Source organism: Harpegnathos saltator, unplaced genomic scaffold, assembly GCF_003227715.2.
Source record: "Harpegnathos saltator strain DR-91 unplaced genomic scaffold, Hsal_v8.6 scaffold25, whole genome shotgun sequence".
NCBI classification, from domain to species: Eukaryota; Metazoa; Arthropoda; class Insecta; order Hymenoptera; family Formicidae; genus Harpegnathos; species Harpegnathos saltator.
Genome location: NW_020230039.1, coordinates 1,473,794 through 1,494,819, shown reverse-complemented (window position 1 = coordinate 1,494,819; position 21,026 = coordinate 1,473,794). Strand labels below are relative to the sequence as shown.

The 21,026-nt window shown below is 47.8% G+C and overlaps 1 protein-coding gene across 1 annotated transcript; it reads left to right on the top strand.

Annotated features, from left to right (window-relative positions):
• Window positions 1–17,428: 17,428 nt before the first annotated feature.
• On the top strand, window positions 17,429–20,351 carry LOC112588598 (uncharacterized). The gene is made up of 4 exons (XM_025298986.1): window positions 17,429–17,502; window positions 17,544–18,589; window positions 18,752–18,905; window positions 20,294–20,351. The coding sequence occupies exons 1-4, from the start codon at window positions 17,429–17,431 to the stop codon at window positions 20,349–20,351; spliced, it is 1,332 nt and encodes a 443-aa protein (XP_025154771.1).
• The last annotated feature ends 675 nt before the right edge of the window (window positions 20,352–21,026 follow it).

Here is a 21,026-nt window from a genome sequence, read left to right as displayed (position 1 = left end):
TTAGATAAAGGCTATTTTCAATTTTCGCCCGAAGAATGCTCCAAACTTCAACGTCGTGTTGTAAACATCTAGGCTACACGTCTTTGTTCAGATTTATATCTGGGAATATTCGCCAAATATGTTCAACACTATAAAATTTGAAACTTTGCGCTAACAAGTCTCTAGCAAAACAAAGCAACTCGAAGCATTCCTGCTCTAAAACCTTGAAACCTACATCCTCCTAGTCCGAATCCATATGCATACTACCAGTCAAGCAATTGAAGTATGAAAGTTAAGAGGGTTTCGAGTTGGTTACCAAATAACTCGTCACCATCTCTTCACCGGTCGTTATAAAATTTTATTTTAACTTAAGTTTTATTTTGATCTTTCCGGCTGACCGAAACACATGCTTCGCACTTACTGTACGTACTTCCCTATTCCGTGAAATCTTCTCGCGTTCCCACAAGATCCTACCACCACTGCACTTTTTATGCCTAACTTATTCAGCCAATCACGACATCCGCCCAAAACTATGAGACACATTCATTCTTCACTCCTTATTTCATCTGTACCTAAAGATTCATGTTTTCAAGAACTAATCGTCTCCTCCCACTAGATTTTCTTAACCTCACCCTTAATTTCTAACGGCTAAGATTTTTTCTTACTAAAGTCAACCAGGACCAATAATTGAAAATACTAATCAGATCTTCGACACCATTGAGCTCCTCAAAGTTCCACCCCGTCTCCAAGACCCATCTCTTTCTTTGATAGGTCCATTTTAGTGGCTCCTACCTCCGATCATCTGTATAAGAATCGCGACAATTCGCCTCCGGACACACTTCTTCTGCAGTTTTTTTTCAGTTGTTTTTACACACTTCTGTAGTTTTTTCTAAGTTGTTTTTTTGTACATCTTCCGCAGCAGTTAGATTTTTTGCGCATCTTCCGCAGTTTTCCAGCAATTATCTTTTGTCTCTATTACATTATTGAGCGACCGTATAACATAACTTATGCAAAATTGGACAAACGTGAGCGACTTAGAAAAATTCAACCTTCTTGGCACAGAGCAAGAGTTGTCCACCCACGTATATTAGCAGCACCTTTTTTCTTGTATAAGACACCTTGGAACCAGCAGTAAATTTTATTCTTTATTCTCTTACTTGCATTACTATTTCATTGATTGAATCCGTTTATTGAAATCCGGTTTCAATGGGCTACTATTATCATTTCATGATCACTATTCACCAAGTTTTCCACTGAGTCGAGTCAATCTCGAAACGAGAGACCCCGACGATTTACAATCTTCTGCTCAGTATCTCCGAGCAATAATTAATATTGCATTAGGAATTATTACCCAGATCCGTCATTCCTATTTATACCTTCCTACGTCTTCCCGCAATCTTTAATTTTTCTCCCTAGTACTCCTCCACCCTCTCCTACTTTGTCCTCCACTCTCTCCCAGTTTATCCACTCCTTCGTTATCATATTCTCCTGTCTCTCTCTCTCTTTCTCTCTTTCTATCTCTCTCAACTGTCCACTCCCCTTAATTCACCAGACCGCTCTCGTTCCCTATCGCCCGACTAGTCTTCTCTATATTCGTTTTCTTTCCCCCTTTTTCTTCTCCCGAGTATTTCTTACGCACGCACGCACGCACGCACACACGCACGCACGCACGCACGCACGCACGCACGCACGCACGCACGCACGCACGCACGCACGCACACCCGCACGCACGCACGCACGCACACACACACACACACACACCCACACAATACGCTACGACCGCTTCTAGCGCTTAGGAAGCGGGCAAAAATTTGCGACGACCTGTCAGTCGCCCTCCGCCTCTTCGCAAAATTTTCCTCAACCAAAGTTGTTGGGCGCCAGGCACGATTATCGTGCCCACCAACGCGAACGATAGCGGTAGCGGCGGGGAGACGACTCGATCGCCTACGAGACCGGTAGCTCCTGTGATTATAGTCGGAGTCGGGGGTTCCTTCTCTCAGGAACCTCGGGAATCGGATGGTATTAATTGGGAAATAAAGAGGACTCAAGCTGTCTGACATAAAACAACGTATATTTCCTGCTGTGTAACCACGGGATTACAATTCTGTATTCTCTTCCGGGCGACAACGGAATCCCACCGGAATCGCGACTCCGCGATAGTTCTTCGGTATAAGCGTGACTCGCGGACCCCGGACAAAAGTTTCCCGAATGACTCCTGACGGAGAGGTGATAGCGACCCCGATGTGTCCTCGCAGCACGCGACCCGCGCTTTCGATAGCTGCCGATACCCGCTTACGAAAGAGAGACGCCCTGCTCCCCGCGTTCCGCGGGAAGACTGTCAAACGGCTTCGGTCACCAATACGCAACACACATTTTTGCCGAAGTCCGACAGCCGCCGATAGGTCCCGCTGCGCAAGCGGTTCACACAGACAAAGGCTACTACAGACAGATACTCTTACACGTTCGCACGCCTGCAGCAGCCTCCCTCGGTTAAGTCGCGCTCCTCCACTGCCGATCCGTTCGCTCTCCTCCTCGCCGCCTGCGCTCGCTCGATCTTTCTCTCTCTCTCTCTCTCTCTCTCTCTTTCTGGCTCGCTTCTCTCGCTCTCGCTCTCTCTCTCCCTCCCTCCCTCGCCCTCCCTCTCTCTCTCCCTCTCTCTCTCTCTCTCTCTCTCTCTGGAATCCGCACGTGCACGATACATTGCACTCGCCCGGGCGCAACGCCGTATTCGATACTCGCGATATCCAGTACTCGATCGGTGCGGTCCACCGTATTCGATAATGTGGTGCACCCACGACACCAAAGGTGCGATAGCTCAACTAATATCTCGAGACCTTTCTCGGTAAAACAAATCCGTCGTTCGCTCTCTATTCGCGTCTTCGCCAGAAGTAAGTCCTTCTCCTCCGATCTCGAGAGACGTTGCTCTGGTTGCTCCTTCCCTGCTCCAATTTTTTTCTTCCGGGATCACGCGACATCGAGATGTTGCTCTATATTTTCTCTTCTATCGACGAGCATCTTCCGCGTGATCCAAGTTCCTCGTTATCATATGTCGTGTCCCGGTTTGTTTTCTTGGCTACGACAATATATAAAAATACATCGACAGCGGTGCGATGTTAACGGCACAATTGTTCGAAAACAAAATTAGGAGCGGGCCAACGACATCACCTGAGAGATCCCTGAGTGCTAGCGGTGGCTCCTCGATGCCTCCCCTCTTTCCTCCTCGGTCCCATTTCCCTCGTCTGCTGCTCCTGCTGGTCGAAGGCTACCCGCGGCGAAGGGGCACACACGTTATAGGGACGCGGGAGTATCACCAAAAAGAAAAAGGAAAGCAATCTCGCACTCGTCGATATGAGATCGCTCGTCAACACAAAATATATCCGCGATCCTTCCTCAAAATTACGCAGCTCGCCTCGCGATTGCGACCGAGCGCGACAGCCCGGGGACCCTCTCGGAGGCCCTCCGCCTCTTGTGACAAGCAACCCCAAAATCGCCACGTCACAACGCACATACAAATATCATTATCTGGTGTAAGGTTAAATCGCGTACTTGTAAATCGTATCCTTGTAAATCGCGCGGTTGTAAATCTCTGTACTTTTATTTTCGTTCTGTTTGTTATCCTAGTTTTAATAAACACTGTTAATAATTCATTTTCCAATATTGATTTCGAAATTATCCCTCTAGCCCACTTTCCAACAATCGGTTTATGGTCCTATCCCCGGTAAAGGGATTCGTTTCCCTGTCCGAAAAACGGACTGCTCGTCGTACGTCAGTGAGCGATAAAGGAACTCGCGTCGGGTTGCTGACCAGCTCCTTGGCACGCGTGTACGGACGAGGTCCACTCTTTTCCGCGAACAGATAAGTTGCGCTCCTCCTCTAGGACGTAACATATGGCCACAGATGAATCGGGATGTTGTCGGTTGGGTCAGGTCGTGCATGTCTTGTCAACGTTCTAAAATTGCACGACACAACCATTTCCCACAGCCAGATAATCGTTTTGACCATATTTATCTCGATATTATGGGACCAGTATCTATTTCGCGTGGTTACAGATATTGCCTTACGATTATAGATCGTTTTTCATGACCTGAAGCAATACCGTTAGAAGTCTGTGGATACCATAACCAAAGCTTTGTTTTTGGATTGGATTGCTCGTTATGGCTCGTTATGGCTCGCTTAAGCTTATCACTACAGACAGAAGATCGCAATTTGAAGAATTACTCTTCAACTTCCTGGTTAACTTAATTGGAACACGACGTCTACGTATTATTCCATACCACCCAAAATCTAATGGACTAATAGAACGCTGGCATCGCTCGCTAAAAGTTATTTTGATGTGTTGAGCCACGACTGAATGGGTGGACGCACTTCCATTCATTTTATTTGAACTACGCACATGCATTAAGGAAGATCTCGGAGTATTTGTAGCTGAAATGTTATACAGAAAGGTTCTCAGAAATCCAGGCAAATTTTTTGAGGATCTTGACAACACGCCGATCCATACTCCTTCGTTGAAGATTTTTGCAAGTTCATGAAGGAAATGTAGCCTGCACCAGTTACTTGACATTCGCGCAGTAAGATTTTTACTTATAAAGACATATTATTTTCTTATACCCATGTCTTTCTTAGGGAAGACGCTATACGCAAACCTCTTCAATCACTATATTCCGGCCCATATCGTGTACACAAACGATTAAGTGATAGGGTATTTTCGTTAGATATTGCCGGACAAATTGTAACCGTTTCTGTAGATAGATTTAAGCCTGTGTATATTCCGCTTTCCAAATAGTTACCTGTAACAGAAGATTCGACATCTTCAATGTTAAATAGTATAAGGCAATTGTTGAATCAGGATTGCGCTCAACTTCAAATAACTAAAGAAAAAACAGTTAAATTTATATTATTCCCTTCTATTATTGGGAACTTGAATAAGTCCTCGCTGTTTTTTCGTGAAAATGAATGCTTTATTTAAAAAAATTAGTAAAGAATATGTCATTGAAAGTATTGTCCATCGCTAGTCACTACTTTCTCCCATCTTTCTGGCAGCATACGAATACCATGTCGAAAGAACGACTCATCTTTTGAGGTTATCCAAGAATCGACCCATTTTTTGGCATCTTAATAAGAATGGAAGTGTTGCTCATTCAGGTCATGAGTTATTGATCGGAGCAAGTGGTAATCGGAAAGAGCAATGTCCGGTGAATAAGGCGGGTGGGGTAGGACTTCCCATTTGAGCGTTTCCAAGTAGGTTTTGACTGGTTTTGCAACATGTGGCCGAGCGTTGTCATGCTGCAAAATTACTTTGTCGTGTCTCTCCTCGTATTGCGGTCGATTTTCCTACAATGCTCGGCTCAAACGCATCAATTATAGTCGATAACGATCTCCCGTAATGGTTTCGTTGGGTTTGAGGAGCTCATAATATACTACACCCAGTAGTATCATAATATAATCCCACCAAATACAGAGCATGAGCTTGGAATCATGGATATTCGGCTTTGCCGTCGATGTTGATTGATGCATGGCCAGGCTTATCCCACGATTTTTTACGCTTCGGGTTATCGTAATGTATCCACTTTTCATTGCCAGTCACGATACGATGCAAAAAAACTTTTCCTTTTCTGCCGTTGGAGAAGCTCTTCACAAACGCCATGAAAAAGCGCCGTTCGACGTCTCTCGGCTTCAATTCGTATGGCACCCAATTTCCTTGCTTTTCAATCATTCCTAATGCTTTTAAATGTTTGGCAACTGTTGTGTGACCAACTCCTAATGATTCTGCAAGTTCATTTTGCGTCTGACATGGGTCTTCATCGGGTAATGCTTCCAATTCTTCGTCTTCAAACTTGTTCGGCGCGCCAGAACGTTCTTTATCTTCAACATCAAAATTATTATTTTTAAAGCGTCTAAACCAATCTCTGCATGTTGTTTCCGACAAAGTATGGTCGCCGTAAGTCTCCGCAAGAATTCTATGTGCTTCAGCTGCAGATCATTTTTGAAAAAAGTAATGCAGTAAAATTCCCCGCAAATACTCTTTTTTTGGCACGAAATTCGACATGTTTAACGCTACGAAAAAATATGTTGTTTACGCTTTGACGGAATAACATATACTATCACTTCGAGCCTAATGGTGGAGCTTCACGATGAAGTTGGCTGTAGTATTGCCTAAAAGGCTAAGATAATACCATCTGTCGGGAAACAGCGAGAACTTATTCAAGTCCCCAATAAGATATATCATTCGCATAAATCATATATGCTCGTTCTACTTAGCAAATTATTATTGTTATAGTTACACATATTTACATGTATTTTATATGATATTTTCTAATAAACTATGGTCTCGCGGGGGAGTGCTGTGATGCCGCCAGAACGTTTGAAAACTTAGTTCCTTTCGCGTTGGCGCTAGTCGTAATCCTTAGCTTTTATTTTTATACTAAGTGATAGTGTACTTAGGGTTTTTGTGCTTAGTAAGTTTTTTTCCCCCATTTCGCGCAGACACAGAGACAAAGAGAGAGAGAGTATCTGGCTGTCCACAAGGCTCTCCGAGAGACCAGCGAAAAGTAAAAATGGTCTACAGTTCTTTTACCCAAAGGTTCCTTAATTACGTAAGACTTCGACCCGAATGAATAGAACACGAAATATAGTTAAATGTGGGAGTCCAAACCCTACAACCTGTGTGTACGAGCGCCGTTTATAGTGTATATACAAAAATGTCAAAGCGACGTTGTTCAGTCGTAAGACGTAAACCCAAACACTGGCTACGCGCAATGTGTATATTATTATTATTATATTATTAAACTTTTGCCGTAGGGATTTGTTCAGTGGCAGCGTTTCGGCGGAGCGGACTGTCGTAGCGAAAGTGTTCAAAGTAATTTCGACTTAAGCTTGAGAATAGTATGTCGTGTTACGTCCTGCGGACTCCGCGTACTCGAGACTTCTTTTATAAATAAGGAAATTTGAATTTATTATTACTTATTATATGGCTGGATGCGCTCAGGCATGTTATCACACGACGCGATGGCTCTGGAATCTCTGGAAGTTTCGATGCTCCGGAAATATTAATAAATCCTTGAACCAACTCCGATCTTGTTTCCCATGCGCTTAGTCAACGTTAACAATATCGCGACATCCTTCTTAACCGCAACTGAACTCAGCTATTCTTTTACTGATCATTGGACAACTCGGGTAAAAAAATATCGATATTTCCTTCTTAAGATTGCTGCCGCGTTTTTTTGTAAGAACAAAGAGACTCTCGAAATCCTCTTATTGCCGTATGCATCCTATCTCCTACAAAATTATCTTAAAGACACTGCCACGCACTCTTGACCCCCACCTCTAAAAAATATTCGAAGCACAGTCCTACCATATTTGGGCATAAAAATTAGATTTCCGAAGCAATCCCCCAAAACCCACTCTTTCAACCGAGCTGACGTTTTGAGAAAAACCAAAAGGCCACATACTTCTCGTCAGACCAGCAGCCAAAGTAGAAGCTCCTCTTCAATGCTTCAGTGTTCAGTAGAGTGTATCAAAAAACCGAAAATGAGAGTTCGGATTCAGCGGGGTGCGGAAAAATTGTGGACTCTCATCAAATGAAAGTACCCAAAGTTTGGTCTCGATCGGATAATATTTACTATCCTCGCAACGTGCTTGAAATTTCGAAATTTGCATAAAAACTACTAAGTTTGGAGTGTTGGTACATTCAGCCTGCCTAGGGGTTTAAGAGGTAAATTTTGTGTTAGAATATCATACAATGCTACATCAGATGCCAATAAAGAGATTTATCGGTCGAGAAAAAGATGTGAGATGCCCTAGGACGCTGCTAAAAGTGACGAAAATAACGAATTTCTGTTACATTTTATGTATTTTTATTTATGAATTTTATTTATGAATCATCAGCAGCGACAAGCAGCCGATGCAGCCGGGTAAAATCGGAGGATGTAGGAATGAGGAGGAGGAGATGTCCACTTAGATGAGGATCCGTGGGGGCGCCCCTATAAACGGGCGATCGGCAAGATCCGCCCGTGGGCGCCCCCACCTACGGAGACCTTAGAGGCTCCCAGGCCCTCGAGAGGCTCCTGGACACTCTCTTCCCGAGAGTGGAAGGGGGCCCCCCAGATCCCTGCTCCCGAGTTGCGGGAGGGGAACTGGAAAGAGGGCCTGGAGGTCTCTCCAGAGGAGCTCACCATGGTCAGGAAGAAGCTCGGGGGCAAGGGCAAAGCACCTGGCCCCGATGCTATTCCTAGCAGCACCTGGACTCTCGCTCTCGCGGCGAGGGGAACCTGTTCATAGTCATGCGGGACACGTTCAATGGGTGCCTCAAGGAGGGGGTATTCTCTCCAGAGTGGAGGAGGGCCAAGTTGGTCCTCCTTCTGAAGGACGACAAGGTGCCCGGTAGTGCGCCGATCTTTAGGCCGATATGCCTGCTGGACGAGGCGGGCAAGATGCTGGTGCGCATCATTGCTGACCGCCTTGTCCAGCATTTGTCCTCGGAAGGGCCGAACCTCCACGACTACCAATACGGGTTCAGGCCCGAACGATCTATGCTGGATGCCATCCAGTGGGTCCGGGACCTGGCCCGGGAGGTCGTGGAAAGAGAGGGCGGGGTGTTGTAGCGGTGTCATTACACATCACTAATGCTTTCAACACCCTGCCCTGGCCGGAGATTGGACAGGCCCTCGAGTATCACGGGGTACCCGTCTATCTCCGGCGCATCCTGTCGGCCTACTTCGGGGACAAGGACCTCGCCTACTCGGGGAGAGGCGAGGTCCAGAGTCGGCGCACCATGAAGCGTTATGTCCCGCAGGGGTCGGTTCTCAGCCCCCTGCTATGGGATATCGCGTTCGAGCGGATGCTGCGCTCTCCCCTTCCCCCCGGCTGCCACGTCATCTGTTATGCAGATGACACGTTAGTTGTAGCCGGGGAGGGGGGGGCTGGAGGGAAGCCCGCCTCCGAGCAAAGGCGGCACTGCAGTCCGCGGTGGGCACTATCACGGACCTGGGTCTGAAGGCGCCACAGAAGACCGAGGCGGTCTTCTTTCATGACGGTAGTCGTGGGACGCCACCGGAGATTTGGGTCTTAGTGGACGGAGTCCGCGTCCGTGTCGGTCCCACGATTAAATATCTGAACCTGACGCTGGACGACCGTTGGGAATTTGGGGCCCATTTCAAGGGCCTGGCCCTTGAAATGGGCCCCCAGGGTCCGGAAAGCAGGTCTGGCGCTAGCCAGCCTGATGAGGACCCAGGGGAGCCCTGGATGGCACGCTCGCCGCCTCTATATCAGGGTGGTACTCTCGATCGCCCTCTACGGGGCGCCTATATGGGCGCACTGACTTATGGCCTCCGACCGCGTCAAATGGCTGCTACGCCAAGTCATGCGGTCGATGGTCGTGAGGGCGATCAGAGGATATCGTACCATATAGGACAGCGACGGCCTTGACCGGCTTCCCCCCCGTGGAGCTTCTAGCCGAGCAGCGGCACTTACTCTACTGGAGGGTGAAGCAACTCCGCGAGGAGGATGAGGGATTATGGGCCAGGAGCCTGAGGGCCCTAAGATCCCAGGCCGGTGCCCGAGTCCTGGAACGGTGGTCGGCCATACTGGCCGACCCCCAGGGATTCGGGCTCCGAACGGCCGAAGCCGTCCGCCTCTGCCTGCCGGAAATGGCGGGTAGGAGGGGACGCGGGCTCACCTTCCATCTGGTGCTGACCGAGCATGGGTGCTTCGGTCGGTACCTGCACCGAATCGGAAGAGAGCCCACCGCCGAGTGCCATCACTGCCCGGCGAGGGAGGATACGGTGCGGCACATCCTGGCTGAGTGCCAGGCGTGGGAGCCACAGCGCCGTGTCCTCGCTCGGGCGGTGGGGTGTCTGGAGGGGGCCCTCTCGCTCCCGCGCATGCTTAAAACTAAGCATGGGACAGGGAGCGCGGTGTTCTGGCCCGGGCAGTGGGGTGTAGGGAGTCTGAACTCTCGCTCCCGCGCATGGCAAGGGCCATGTGCGGGAGCGAGGAGGTATGAGGAGCTGCGGCCTCCTTTTGCCGGGACGTAATGTTCCGCAAGGAGGCCGCCGAGTGGGAGCGTCGTCCCGCAGCCCGTCGCAGGGAACGATGAGGGGGCGGCGCTCCCCAGGGGGGAGCGGGCCCGAGGTGGCGCCGGCCGAGGAGCGGCCTCCGATTCCTCGGAAGCGTCCTCGACCGCCTCGGGCCCGCCTTCGACAGGGCGGGGGGAATGGGTGAAGCGGGATCGGGTCCGTCACCCACTGCGCGCGTTGGTGAGGAAAGGGAGATGGGGAATGGTGGCCCCGGTTGGGGCCGGACCCCACTCTCCTGCGCCCTACCTACCCAGTAGGGAAGGAGGAAGGAGGGGGAAGGAGGGAGGGCGGGTGTCCCCTTCCCTCCATAAATTACACCTGAAGGCCAACCCGGTCGGGCAACCGACCGGGGCACCGCGCTCTTGACTCCCGTCAAGGGAAGGGCGCAGTACTTGGGCGTGGGGTTCCCGGAGAGCTCTGGGGCCGGGGTATCGGGGGGATGCAAGAGTAGTTCCCCTGGTTCCCCCCACTACGGTCCGGTCGGTAGGCACCCCGCAGGGATTTTAGTCGGTAGGAGTCCGACATAACTACCGCCCTCCCCAAGGGGCGGGGGTATCCATGATGGATTTCCCCTGCGTGACAAAAAGAAAGGGGGCGTCGACTCTCTCCCCTTCTCGCTCCTGCAATCAACGGTGAGCCACGTTTGGGGTATCGGGAAGAGGTATCGGAATATCATCGATCCTGTCATTGAAAACAATGCATATTTCGCCCACTCCGAGAATATGCTTTTGTCCATGTTGGCAGATGACAGCAGCAAAGTAAGGCAGATGGCTGTTAACAAAATGTTGAATGCTAGAAGCAGTCCACAAGGCCAATAAAGCACAGAGCCTCGCATTTCTCGTGTGCCATCAGTTAACTTCAATGCCGCAAATTATGTGGAGATGATAAATTGACCTTCCGATATCTTTATAGAGCCACCAATTTTGTGAGGCATTGCGGACGAGACCATTCAATCTTGTGTCGACGACAAGTCCAAAATAATTTCATTAGTCGGCAGTTTTCCATGCCACACATAAGCGATGGAGCGCACTGTGAAGCCGCCAAGCACGTTGCGGTTTTGATGCTCGTACGGTTTTGACGCTCGTGATGATTACATAAGAACAACATTACGCTGAAGACTTATGATGCTATAATTCAATACAAAGTGTGAATTCAAGGGTTTGGATGGCGAGGAATCGAACTAAGCAGATCATGATAAAGCCATCAATGGTTGGTTGGTTGGGATGGGTTAGGACGGAACCCGACGTGCAGCTACCTTCTCGTGGGTTCTGAGTCGTTTTCTTTTCTTCTTTTGGAGAGCGGTCGAAGAGTTGCACTACAACACAGTAATGTACAACCTTTGCTTCTTCTTCAATTTTATCCGGGGTGGGATTTCCCTCCACTTCCAATTTTACCCGGCTTCAACGGCCGCTTGTTGCTGCTGATAATTCATAAAATGTAACAAAGTTCATTAATTTTGTCATTTTTAACAGTGACCTAGTGAATTCTACATCTTTTTTTGGATCGATAAATCACTTTGTTGGTATATGGTACAGCATTTTATTATGTTCTAACACAGAATTAGCTTCTGGATTTCCTAGGTAGGCTGGATATACCAATATTCCAAACTTAGTAGTTTTTATGCAAATTTCGAAACTTCAAGCATGCTGCAGGGATAATAAATATTATCCGATTGGGATCACACTTTGGGTACTTTCATTTGATGAGGGTGCACAACATTTCCGTACCCCGCCAAATCCGAACTCTCATTTTCGGTTCTTTTGATACACCTTAATATTCAGTGCACATACCTTTCCACGTTGCATCTTTTCGCTCGTTCGCCTCTTCATTAATTGGCTCGCTTTACAATATCACTGCTGATTTCAACCACTCATCACTACAACGCTAGAAGTTCAGATGTCATCTAAACATAAGGGCTGTAATTTCTCGGAATCGGTACTCAAAGCCATTACCAGCCAATCCTCTATTCAACTTGAGAGAAAATCACATCAAAATAGTAAGTTCCTTTTGTTTTTCTCATTTATTGCTTTCCTTTTCACTGTTCATCACTTTTATTGTTGTTCCAAATCCTAACGTTGCTCGTGCTCGGTGCCCTTGGTTTCCAATGGAAACAGAATTTTGCTCGAACCGCGAAGACCTCGAGATCGAATCCTTAACAACAACAGTGCAAGACCGACCGATCATGTTGTTCGACACCTAGAGACAGACGTTTCAAGATTTTCTCGTCCTTCTCTCTTGTTCCTTCCCGAATCTCCCCCCGGAACTCCTCCTATCTCTTACTCTCCGACATCCCTGAGTCCCATAGATGACCGATCTCCTACAGGCTCTCCTCTACCTCGGAGCCCATCTCCGATAGCTTCTCCTCCGATCTCACCTCTACGAGGCGATACACGAGGTTCTCACGCAGCCTTATTCCTCGGCCTCATATCCCTTCATGCGTTCTCTTCAGAAGCATCATAACCAGATCTTCCCTATCAGATTATATATACAGGGTGCACGATTTATCTGAAGATATTGAAATATCTCGAGAACTATGCATTGGATAAAAAAAAGTGGTTAATGAAAGTTGTTAATCTCGAAGGGGGACATCCAATGATACCAAACTCGATCTCCCACCCCACCCCCTGGGGATGGGGGTTGGGGGCAACTTTGAAATCTTAAATGGAAACCCCCATTTTTTATTGCAGATACGGATTTTACGCCACAAAATACGTAAATTTTGTCCGAAACTTTTTTTTTGATTCGTGATAGATGGCGCTGTAATCGCAAAAAAAATTATATTTTCCGCAATTCTCCAGAAATGATCATTGGATTGAGAAATAAAAAATACCTGTTCAATATTTTTAAAGAACATAATAAAAGTTATTCCCCCCCATCCTCTCGGGGTAGGGTGGTAACGTTCAAATCTCAAATGAGAACCGGAATCGAAGAGGGAACTGCTCGACGCGCCACTGTGGATGTATGGCGAACTACGACTTATTATAAAAGGCGGTGCAAAATTTCGAACACTTACTCTAATTAATTGAACAGTGAGAGGCAAGGGGACTCACATTAAAAAAGCACCCCGATCTGTGAGAGGCAAGGGGACTCACATTAAAAAAGCACCCGAAGGGAACATAAAACTACTACGTCCTCATCGTTGTTCCTGTGTAACGCTAAAAGTAGTTTCTCGGAAAAATTCAACGCTATCTATCACGAATGAAAAAAATTGTTTCAATAAAAATTTCACGTACAATCTAATTCTGCAATGAAAAATGTGGGTCCCCATTTGAGATTTGAACGTTATCACCCACCCTACCCCGAGAGGATGGAGGGGAATAACTTTTATCATGTTCTTTAAAAATATTGAACAGGTATTTTTTATTTCTCAATCCAATGATCATTTCTGGAGAATTGCGGAAAATATAATTTTTTTGCGATTACAGCGCCATCTATCACGAATAAAAAAAAAAAATTCGGACAAAATTTACGTATTTTGTGGCGTAGAATCCATATCTGCAATAAAAAATGGGGGGTTCCATTTAAGATTTCAAAGTTGCCCCCAACCCCCACCCCCAGGGGGTGGGGTGGGAGGTCGAGTTTGGTATCATTGGATGTCCCCCTTCGAGACTAACAACTTTCATTAACCACTTTTTTGTATCCAATGCATAGTTCTCGAGATATTTCAATGTCTTCAGATAAATCGTGCACCCTGTATATTAGATGTACAACTTTGTTTCCGTCGTTTTCCTATAGATGGCTTTAGCGGTAAGTAGTGTGTGGGGACTTTGAGCTCCCCAAAAGCGCACGCATCCGTTTTCCGTGCGGCGCTATAGAGCGCGCGCAAGTGTCACTCGTGCGGGGAAAAAGACCAACGAGTTAGTAACCGTTGGAAGCGCTCACAGAGTCAACGTATAATACGATCGCTAGTCATAGCCTGAGTGTTTGTTTCTTTGTCGTGTGTGACACCGCGATTTCTGCACGCGGTCGCGATTGTGCGGGAGCGGGCAGGCAGGAGCATCGGCTCCGTTCGGCCCACACACATATACATACGAGTCCCGCTGTGGCTCATATGTTGTGCGAGCGCAGAGAACTGTTTTCGTATTGTCAAGACACATAAGTTGTACCTGTGATTCACGTGCTCTGCAGCTGGCAGGCACGTGCGCAATAAAGAGACCAAAGAAGAACACGTCTAGGTTGATTTAGAAACCTACCCTCCACTTGCATCGGCGAGAGAGCAAGAGGGCACAAAAATCCTAAATTGGTGACCCCGACACCTAAATTGGTAACCGGACAAGATTCGCAGTGTAACGAAAAAGAGAGAGACATTGTGCCATTCCAACGGACCTTCTGGCTGAGGTCACCTTGCCGATCGGTGAAAATTCAAACTTCCTAAAAATTGGAAACATTTGTCCGCATCGGGTGATTCCGCCGCCACCGGACAGCTTCGCCTCGATAAAGGTCAGAATCGAGCTGTGAGTGGTCAAAGACTCGGTGCTGTGCGCGTAGTGACTATCGGCGCATGCGTGACAAACTCTGATTGGTCGAAGACTCGGTGCTGTGCGCGTAGTGACTATCAGCGCATGCGTGACAAATTCTGATTGGTCGAAGACTCGGTGCTGTGCGCGTAGTGACCTTCGGCGCATGCGTGACGGACTCTGATTGGCTGAGACTCTGCTCTGCGCATGCAGTCATCGTGAGTGTGACACGTGCAGTTCCACAACGGTAAAAATTTTTTGATCAAGTGCTATACACTTTTTCGCGCCTGCTTTGCATCGCGACAGCCGCACACGCACATTTCAATCAGTGCCTGAAGAAAAACTGCGTTCGCATTCATTCCGTGAATCCGAACAGACACCATGTCGCTACATCACACCCCTCCGTCCAAGGGATCGGAGCAGCCATCCGGCACACCGGCAAGGCCAAGTCACATCGAACTACCTCACGGGAGTGCATCCCAATTGGAGCCGCTCATTGACATGGGGCCTCCATTCAACGACAGTGTCATCGAGTCTATCACAGAGTGTAAGATTCCATCGTTTTGGAAACAGCAGCCTGCTCTGTGGTTCGCGCAAATAGGATCTCTATTTCAAATACATTGTATCCGCTCTGATGACGGCAAATATCACCTTGTCATCGGTGCACTCGACTCTGAAGTAATTCAAGAAATAGCAGACATCCTGGCATCACCACCTGTCATTGACAAGTATGTCACCTTAAAAACGCAGTTACTTGCACGTTTCGCAGATTCTGCAGACAAGCAGCTCCACCGTCTACTCACAGACTTAGAGCTTGGCAACCGCAAGCCCTCACAACTCCTCCGTCACATGAGGACACTGGCAGGCGACCGAGTGTCACAGGACATCCTGCGAGTGCGCTGGCTGGCACTTCTACCACCCGGGATATAGCGAGTCCTCAAGATCCTTCGGACAACCTGCTTAGAGGACCTTTCAACAGTTGCAGACGAGCTCATGGAAGGCTCTTCTACACCTCAAGTTCTTGCAGTTGCTGCACCACATTCACCGTCACCAGGTAGACTGGGAGCTGCAGCCTCTGCCGACACCCAAACCATTCAGCGGTTAGGAGAAGCAGTAACCACCATGCAACAGTCGCACACCTGACGACTCTGCTCGAGCGCCTGTTGCCTGCTGTTGTCCACCAAGGACAGCTCACCCAGCGTCAACGTACACGTTCCAGGTCGCGCTCTCGTAATACTCAGCAACTAACCAGTCAGTGGTGCTATTACCACCGCCGCTTCGGTGCTGCTGCGAGACGATGCCAGCAGCCGTGCAGCTTTACACTCCAAGCTACCAATGCAAATGGCGCGGGAAACTGACGTCGCTGCCGTCGACACAGGCAATCGGCGACAGCACAGCAACGCCTAGTGAGAAAAGACTCCATGTTTTTGACAGAACCACGAACATTAGGTTCCTGGTCGACTCTGGATCCGTTGTTTCGCTGATTCTTCGGAAGTGCGTGCACAGGAAGCTCACTCTTACCGAACTACAACTATTCGCCGCCAATTCATCAACCATCTGCACATTTGGCCAGCAGCCGCTCACCCTCGATCTCGGACTTCGCCGTGCATTAAAATGGTCGTTCATCATTGCTGATGTGAACTCAGCGATCATCGGAGCTGATTTTCTCTCACACTACGGTCTAATCATCGATCTCTCTCGACAACGCCTTGTGGATCCAAAAACCAGCCTTGCCACACAGGGTCAGGTATGTGAGACAACCATTTTTAGTGTCTCAGCAACCAGTCAGCACAATCTTCCGAACTCACCACACCGAGAGCCATATGCCACACTACTGGACTCGCATGCAGCAGTCTTCGCACCAAGGCCAATTCACTCAGCGATCCGCTTTGACGGGATCGCGCATCATATAGAGACCACAGGACCTCCAGTGTTCGAGCGTCCACGACGACTTCTAGGTGACAAATTGGCAGCCGCCAAGGCAGACTTCGACCTTCTCTTACATCTCGGGGTCGTGCAACCTTCACGCAGTCAATGGGCGAGTTCGATACACATGGTGCAGAAAAACCAAGGTGGCTGGCGCACAATAGGTGATTACCGGCGTCTAAATTCTCAAACTGTTCCAGACAGATATCCGATTCCACGAATAGAGGACATCTTACAACAGTTGCATGGAAAAAAGGTCTTTTCCACGCTAGACCTAATCCGAGCGTATCATCAAATTCCTGTTGCACCGGAGGACGTCCCCAAAACCGCTGTCACGACACCTTTCGGCCTATTTGAATTCTTAGGCATGCCGCCTGGACTTCGAAATGCCACGCAAACATTCCAACGACATATGGACAATATACTGTACGGGATCAACTTTGCTGCATACTACGTGGATGACATCATCGTCTTCTCAGACAGTCATGAAGAACATCTTCAACATCTCGATACCGTTCTCAGAGTGCTCCAGGAGAACAACCTTCCAGTCCATGCGACCAAATCCTTCTTTGGACAGGATTCTGTGCGTTATCTCGGCTATACTGCCTCACAGACTGGACTTAAACCACCACTCGACAGGGTAACAGCCATTCAACAGTTTCCAAAACCCAAGACCATCGCAGATCTACGTCGCTTCTTGGGGATGGTAAACTATTACCGTCGAGTATTGCCGAATGCTGCTCAACAGCAAGCTAACCAAACACCTGAAGGAGGCGAAGAAGAGGGACAAGCGAGAGATTCCCTGCACAATGGAGACAGAGGCTGCGTTCCAGAAATGCAAGGATGCATTGACAGCACCTCTCACACTGACGACTGATGCTGCGGACTCCGCTATAGGCGCGTCACTCGAACAGCAGATAGACGGACACTGGCAGCCACTTGGATTCTTCTCACGGAAACTCTCTCCAACCGAGTAGAAGTACTCCACATATGACCGAGAGCTTCTTGCTGTGTTCGCTGCCGTCAAGTTCTTCAGACACATACTTGAAGGAAGAGTATTCCAGGTACGGACAGACCACCGACCGCTAACATACGCTTTCAGCAGAAAGGCAGAAAAGAGTTCGCCACGCCAGCTAAGACAACTGGACTACATCTCGCAGTTCACCACGGACATAGTCCATGTGAAAGGCGAAAACAACGTGGTTGCAGACACGCTCTCCAGGATCAACGCAATTGAGATGCCAAGCACACTCTCAGCAGAAATCATCGCAAACGCGCAGGAAGCACATCCAGAACTCGCAGACATCGTAAGATCCACGTCGCTCGAGCTGAACCACCTTCGAATCGAAGAAGAAGACATCTGGTGTGATGTCTCGATGGGCATCGTACGACTGTACCTACCACAACCACTTCGACGCAAAGCATTTGACGTCATCCATGGTCCGGCTCATCCGAGCGCTCGCTCAACGCTGAAGTGCATCAAACAAAAATTCATCTGGCCAGGCATTAACCAAGATGTTTCTCGCTGGGCACGTGAGTGTTTACCGTGCCAGCGATCAAAAGTCAGCAGACACAACAAACCACGGCCTGAATATATCGAAGCAACGGACAACCGATTCAATCACATCCATTTGGACCTGATAGAGCTACCGCCTGTACGAGGTAACCGCTATTGCCTCACAATCATAGATCGTTTTTCCAGATGGCCAGTTGCACTTCCACTACCGAACATTGAAGCAGACACTGTAACATCCGCTCTCTTCAATCACTGGATATGCAACTTCGGGACTCCACTGACGATCACCGCAGATCAGGGAATGCAATTTGAATCTGCACTCTTCCAGTCATTAGCGCGACTAATTGGTGCAACTCGGATTCGCACTATGCCGTATCATCCACAAGCGAACGGACTCATCGAACGCTGGCATAGCACCCTGAAGGCAGCACTAAGATGCCATGCACCAACACCGTGGCTAGACATCTTACCAACCGTTCTTCTTGGCCTAAGAGCATGCGTGAAGGAGGATCTGCAAGCGTCTCCAGCAGAGCTTCTCTTCGGCACAACACTACGGTTACCGGGTGAATTTTTTGTTCATGAGGATCCACCGGCTGATCCGTTTATATTTTTAGAAAAATTCCGCGAATATATTCGTAAGATCCGTCCAACGGCAACAGTTCATCACACGAACGTGAAACCGTTCGTTTTCCGAGATTTGTACACTTGTTCGCATGTCTTCCGTCGCATTGACTCTGTTCGCCGGCCGCTCGATCCGCCGTATTCGGATCCTCACCGAATAATCAGGCGCATAACAGACCGCGTTTTCCTGGTGGATATCAATGGTGAGGAAAAAACCTTATCAACAGAGTTGTTAAAACCCGCGTTCATAGTGCTGGAGAACAACGGCTCTGAACAGCCGCAAACGAGTGATCCGCGTCCGTCCACTTCATCCGCGCCACAATTCAAAATGTACGCAAAAAAGAAAAAAGTTTCGTTCCTCTCTGTCTAGAGAGGCACTGAGGGGGGAGTACCTGTGGGGACTTTGAGCTCCCCAAAAGCGCACGCATCCGTTTTCCGTGCGGCGCTATAGAGCGTGCGCAAGTGTCACTCGTGCGGGGAAAAAGACCAACGAGTTAGTAACCGTTGGAAGCGCTCACAGAGTCAACGTATAATACGATCGCTAGTCATAGCCTGAGTATTTGTTTCTTTGTCGTGTGTGACACCGCGATTTCTGCACGCGGTCGCGATTGTGCGGGAGCGGGCAGGCAGGAGCATCGGCTCCGTTCGGCCCACACACATATACATACGAGTCCCGCTGTGGCTCATATGTCGTGCGAGCGCAGAGAACTGTTTTTGTATTGTCAAGACGCATAAGTTGTACCTGTGATTCACGTGCTCTGCAGCTGGCAGGCACGTGCGCAATAAAGGGACCAAAGAAGAACACGCCTAGGTTGATTTAGGAACCTACCCTCCACTTGCATCGGCGAGGAGCAAGAGGGCACAAAAATCCTAAAAGTGGTCGAAATAAATAGATCATAGACGTCATGCAATAAACTTGGGCATCTGTCAACATAACCCCATATAAACATTAGTCGATTTATGTCTGCATCATAAAGTTATTCTCGATTGAAAATGTCAGTTTACGAGCCAAATTCTCGTCATTTGTGGGAGGTTTTAATTTTCTGCTTCAATATGAGGAAATCTGCAGCTGAGGCTCTTCGAATGCTTTCAAACACTTATGGTGAGGCCGCTATTAGTGAAAGAACGTGTCATGAGTGGTTTCAACGCTTCAAGAACGGTGATTTTCACGTCGAAGGCCAGCATAGCGGTGGAAGAGAGAAAGTTCTCGAAGATTCAGAATTGGAGATTGCGCTGGGAGACTGCTCAGACGGTCGCAAAAGCTGGATTACACCTGAAACATTCGTAAGAAATTTTAACGTGGCTTTTCTCATTTATGACGTTATCATTTAACATGGCAATGGAGGGGAAGCGAGTGCTTTAATTGGCCGAAGGAACTTGAAACGTAGTTGATTTGTAGAGAATACGTAGTAGGTGGAGGAAAAGGTAGGGATGTAATGCTCTGTATAATTCGGATAAGCGAAACGAGGAGCCATTTTTTAGACTCTCTTTGTTAGAAGCACACGAAATGGAGGCATTCATGAAATTAGTAGCATTTCTACGGGTACGACCATGCACTGTGGACTTCATAGTGCAACTACCACCCGAAATTGCTCATTTAATATTAAGCTTTTAGATAAGAAGTCGTTCTATTCTGCAGCGCACACATCTTCTCAATGGGCTCAGGTACGTTGTAGGTATAACAGACGTATTATCAATATAAAAATTATTAATTGCAGGAAATGCGAACCTCATCCGTCGATAATTGTCACTACCGCTTTAGCAGAAACGTTCTAGCTCCCGAAGAAGGAATCATAAGTATCATACTTGAAAATGTTTCGCAAGGTCAATAAATATTGTGATAGAAAATATCCAGTAAGAACGTTTAGACACTGTCGATTACGGCTTTAGTTAACTCCGCGACATAAATATAAATAAATTGTAAGTACATGTTGTTACGTCCTGGAGGAGGAACGCAACTTGACGCTTGCTTTTGCAAGCTCCGACATACTTGCAAGTCTGCGGTATAGATCAAGGATCGGAATGATCCCTTTATCTGGCGCGGACGTACGTCGGTGGTCCTTTATTTAGGTCAGGGAACTGAATCCCTTTACCTGGGATAGGACCGTGAGCGACGGTTGAGGAAAGGGAGGATTTTTACATTAAATAATTATTTGTGACGAGTGGTTGGGTATTACTTATAAATTGTGCATTTTTTGATATAAGTATTAATTTTAAGTTGCAAGGAAATCGATTTTCAGATATATACGTTGTGTAATTGTATATATATATATACAGGGTGTTTGATAGCTGATCATGCAGACGAAAGTTGGAGATAGATTGGGTGTAGTCGAGAAGAAAAGTTATGTACCATAATGTCAAATTGGCAATAGTTATCGAGTTATTAATTAAAACATGTGAGCCAACGAGCGCGTAGAGAGCGGAGGGCGGCCGCAGTAAGCACGTAGACAT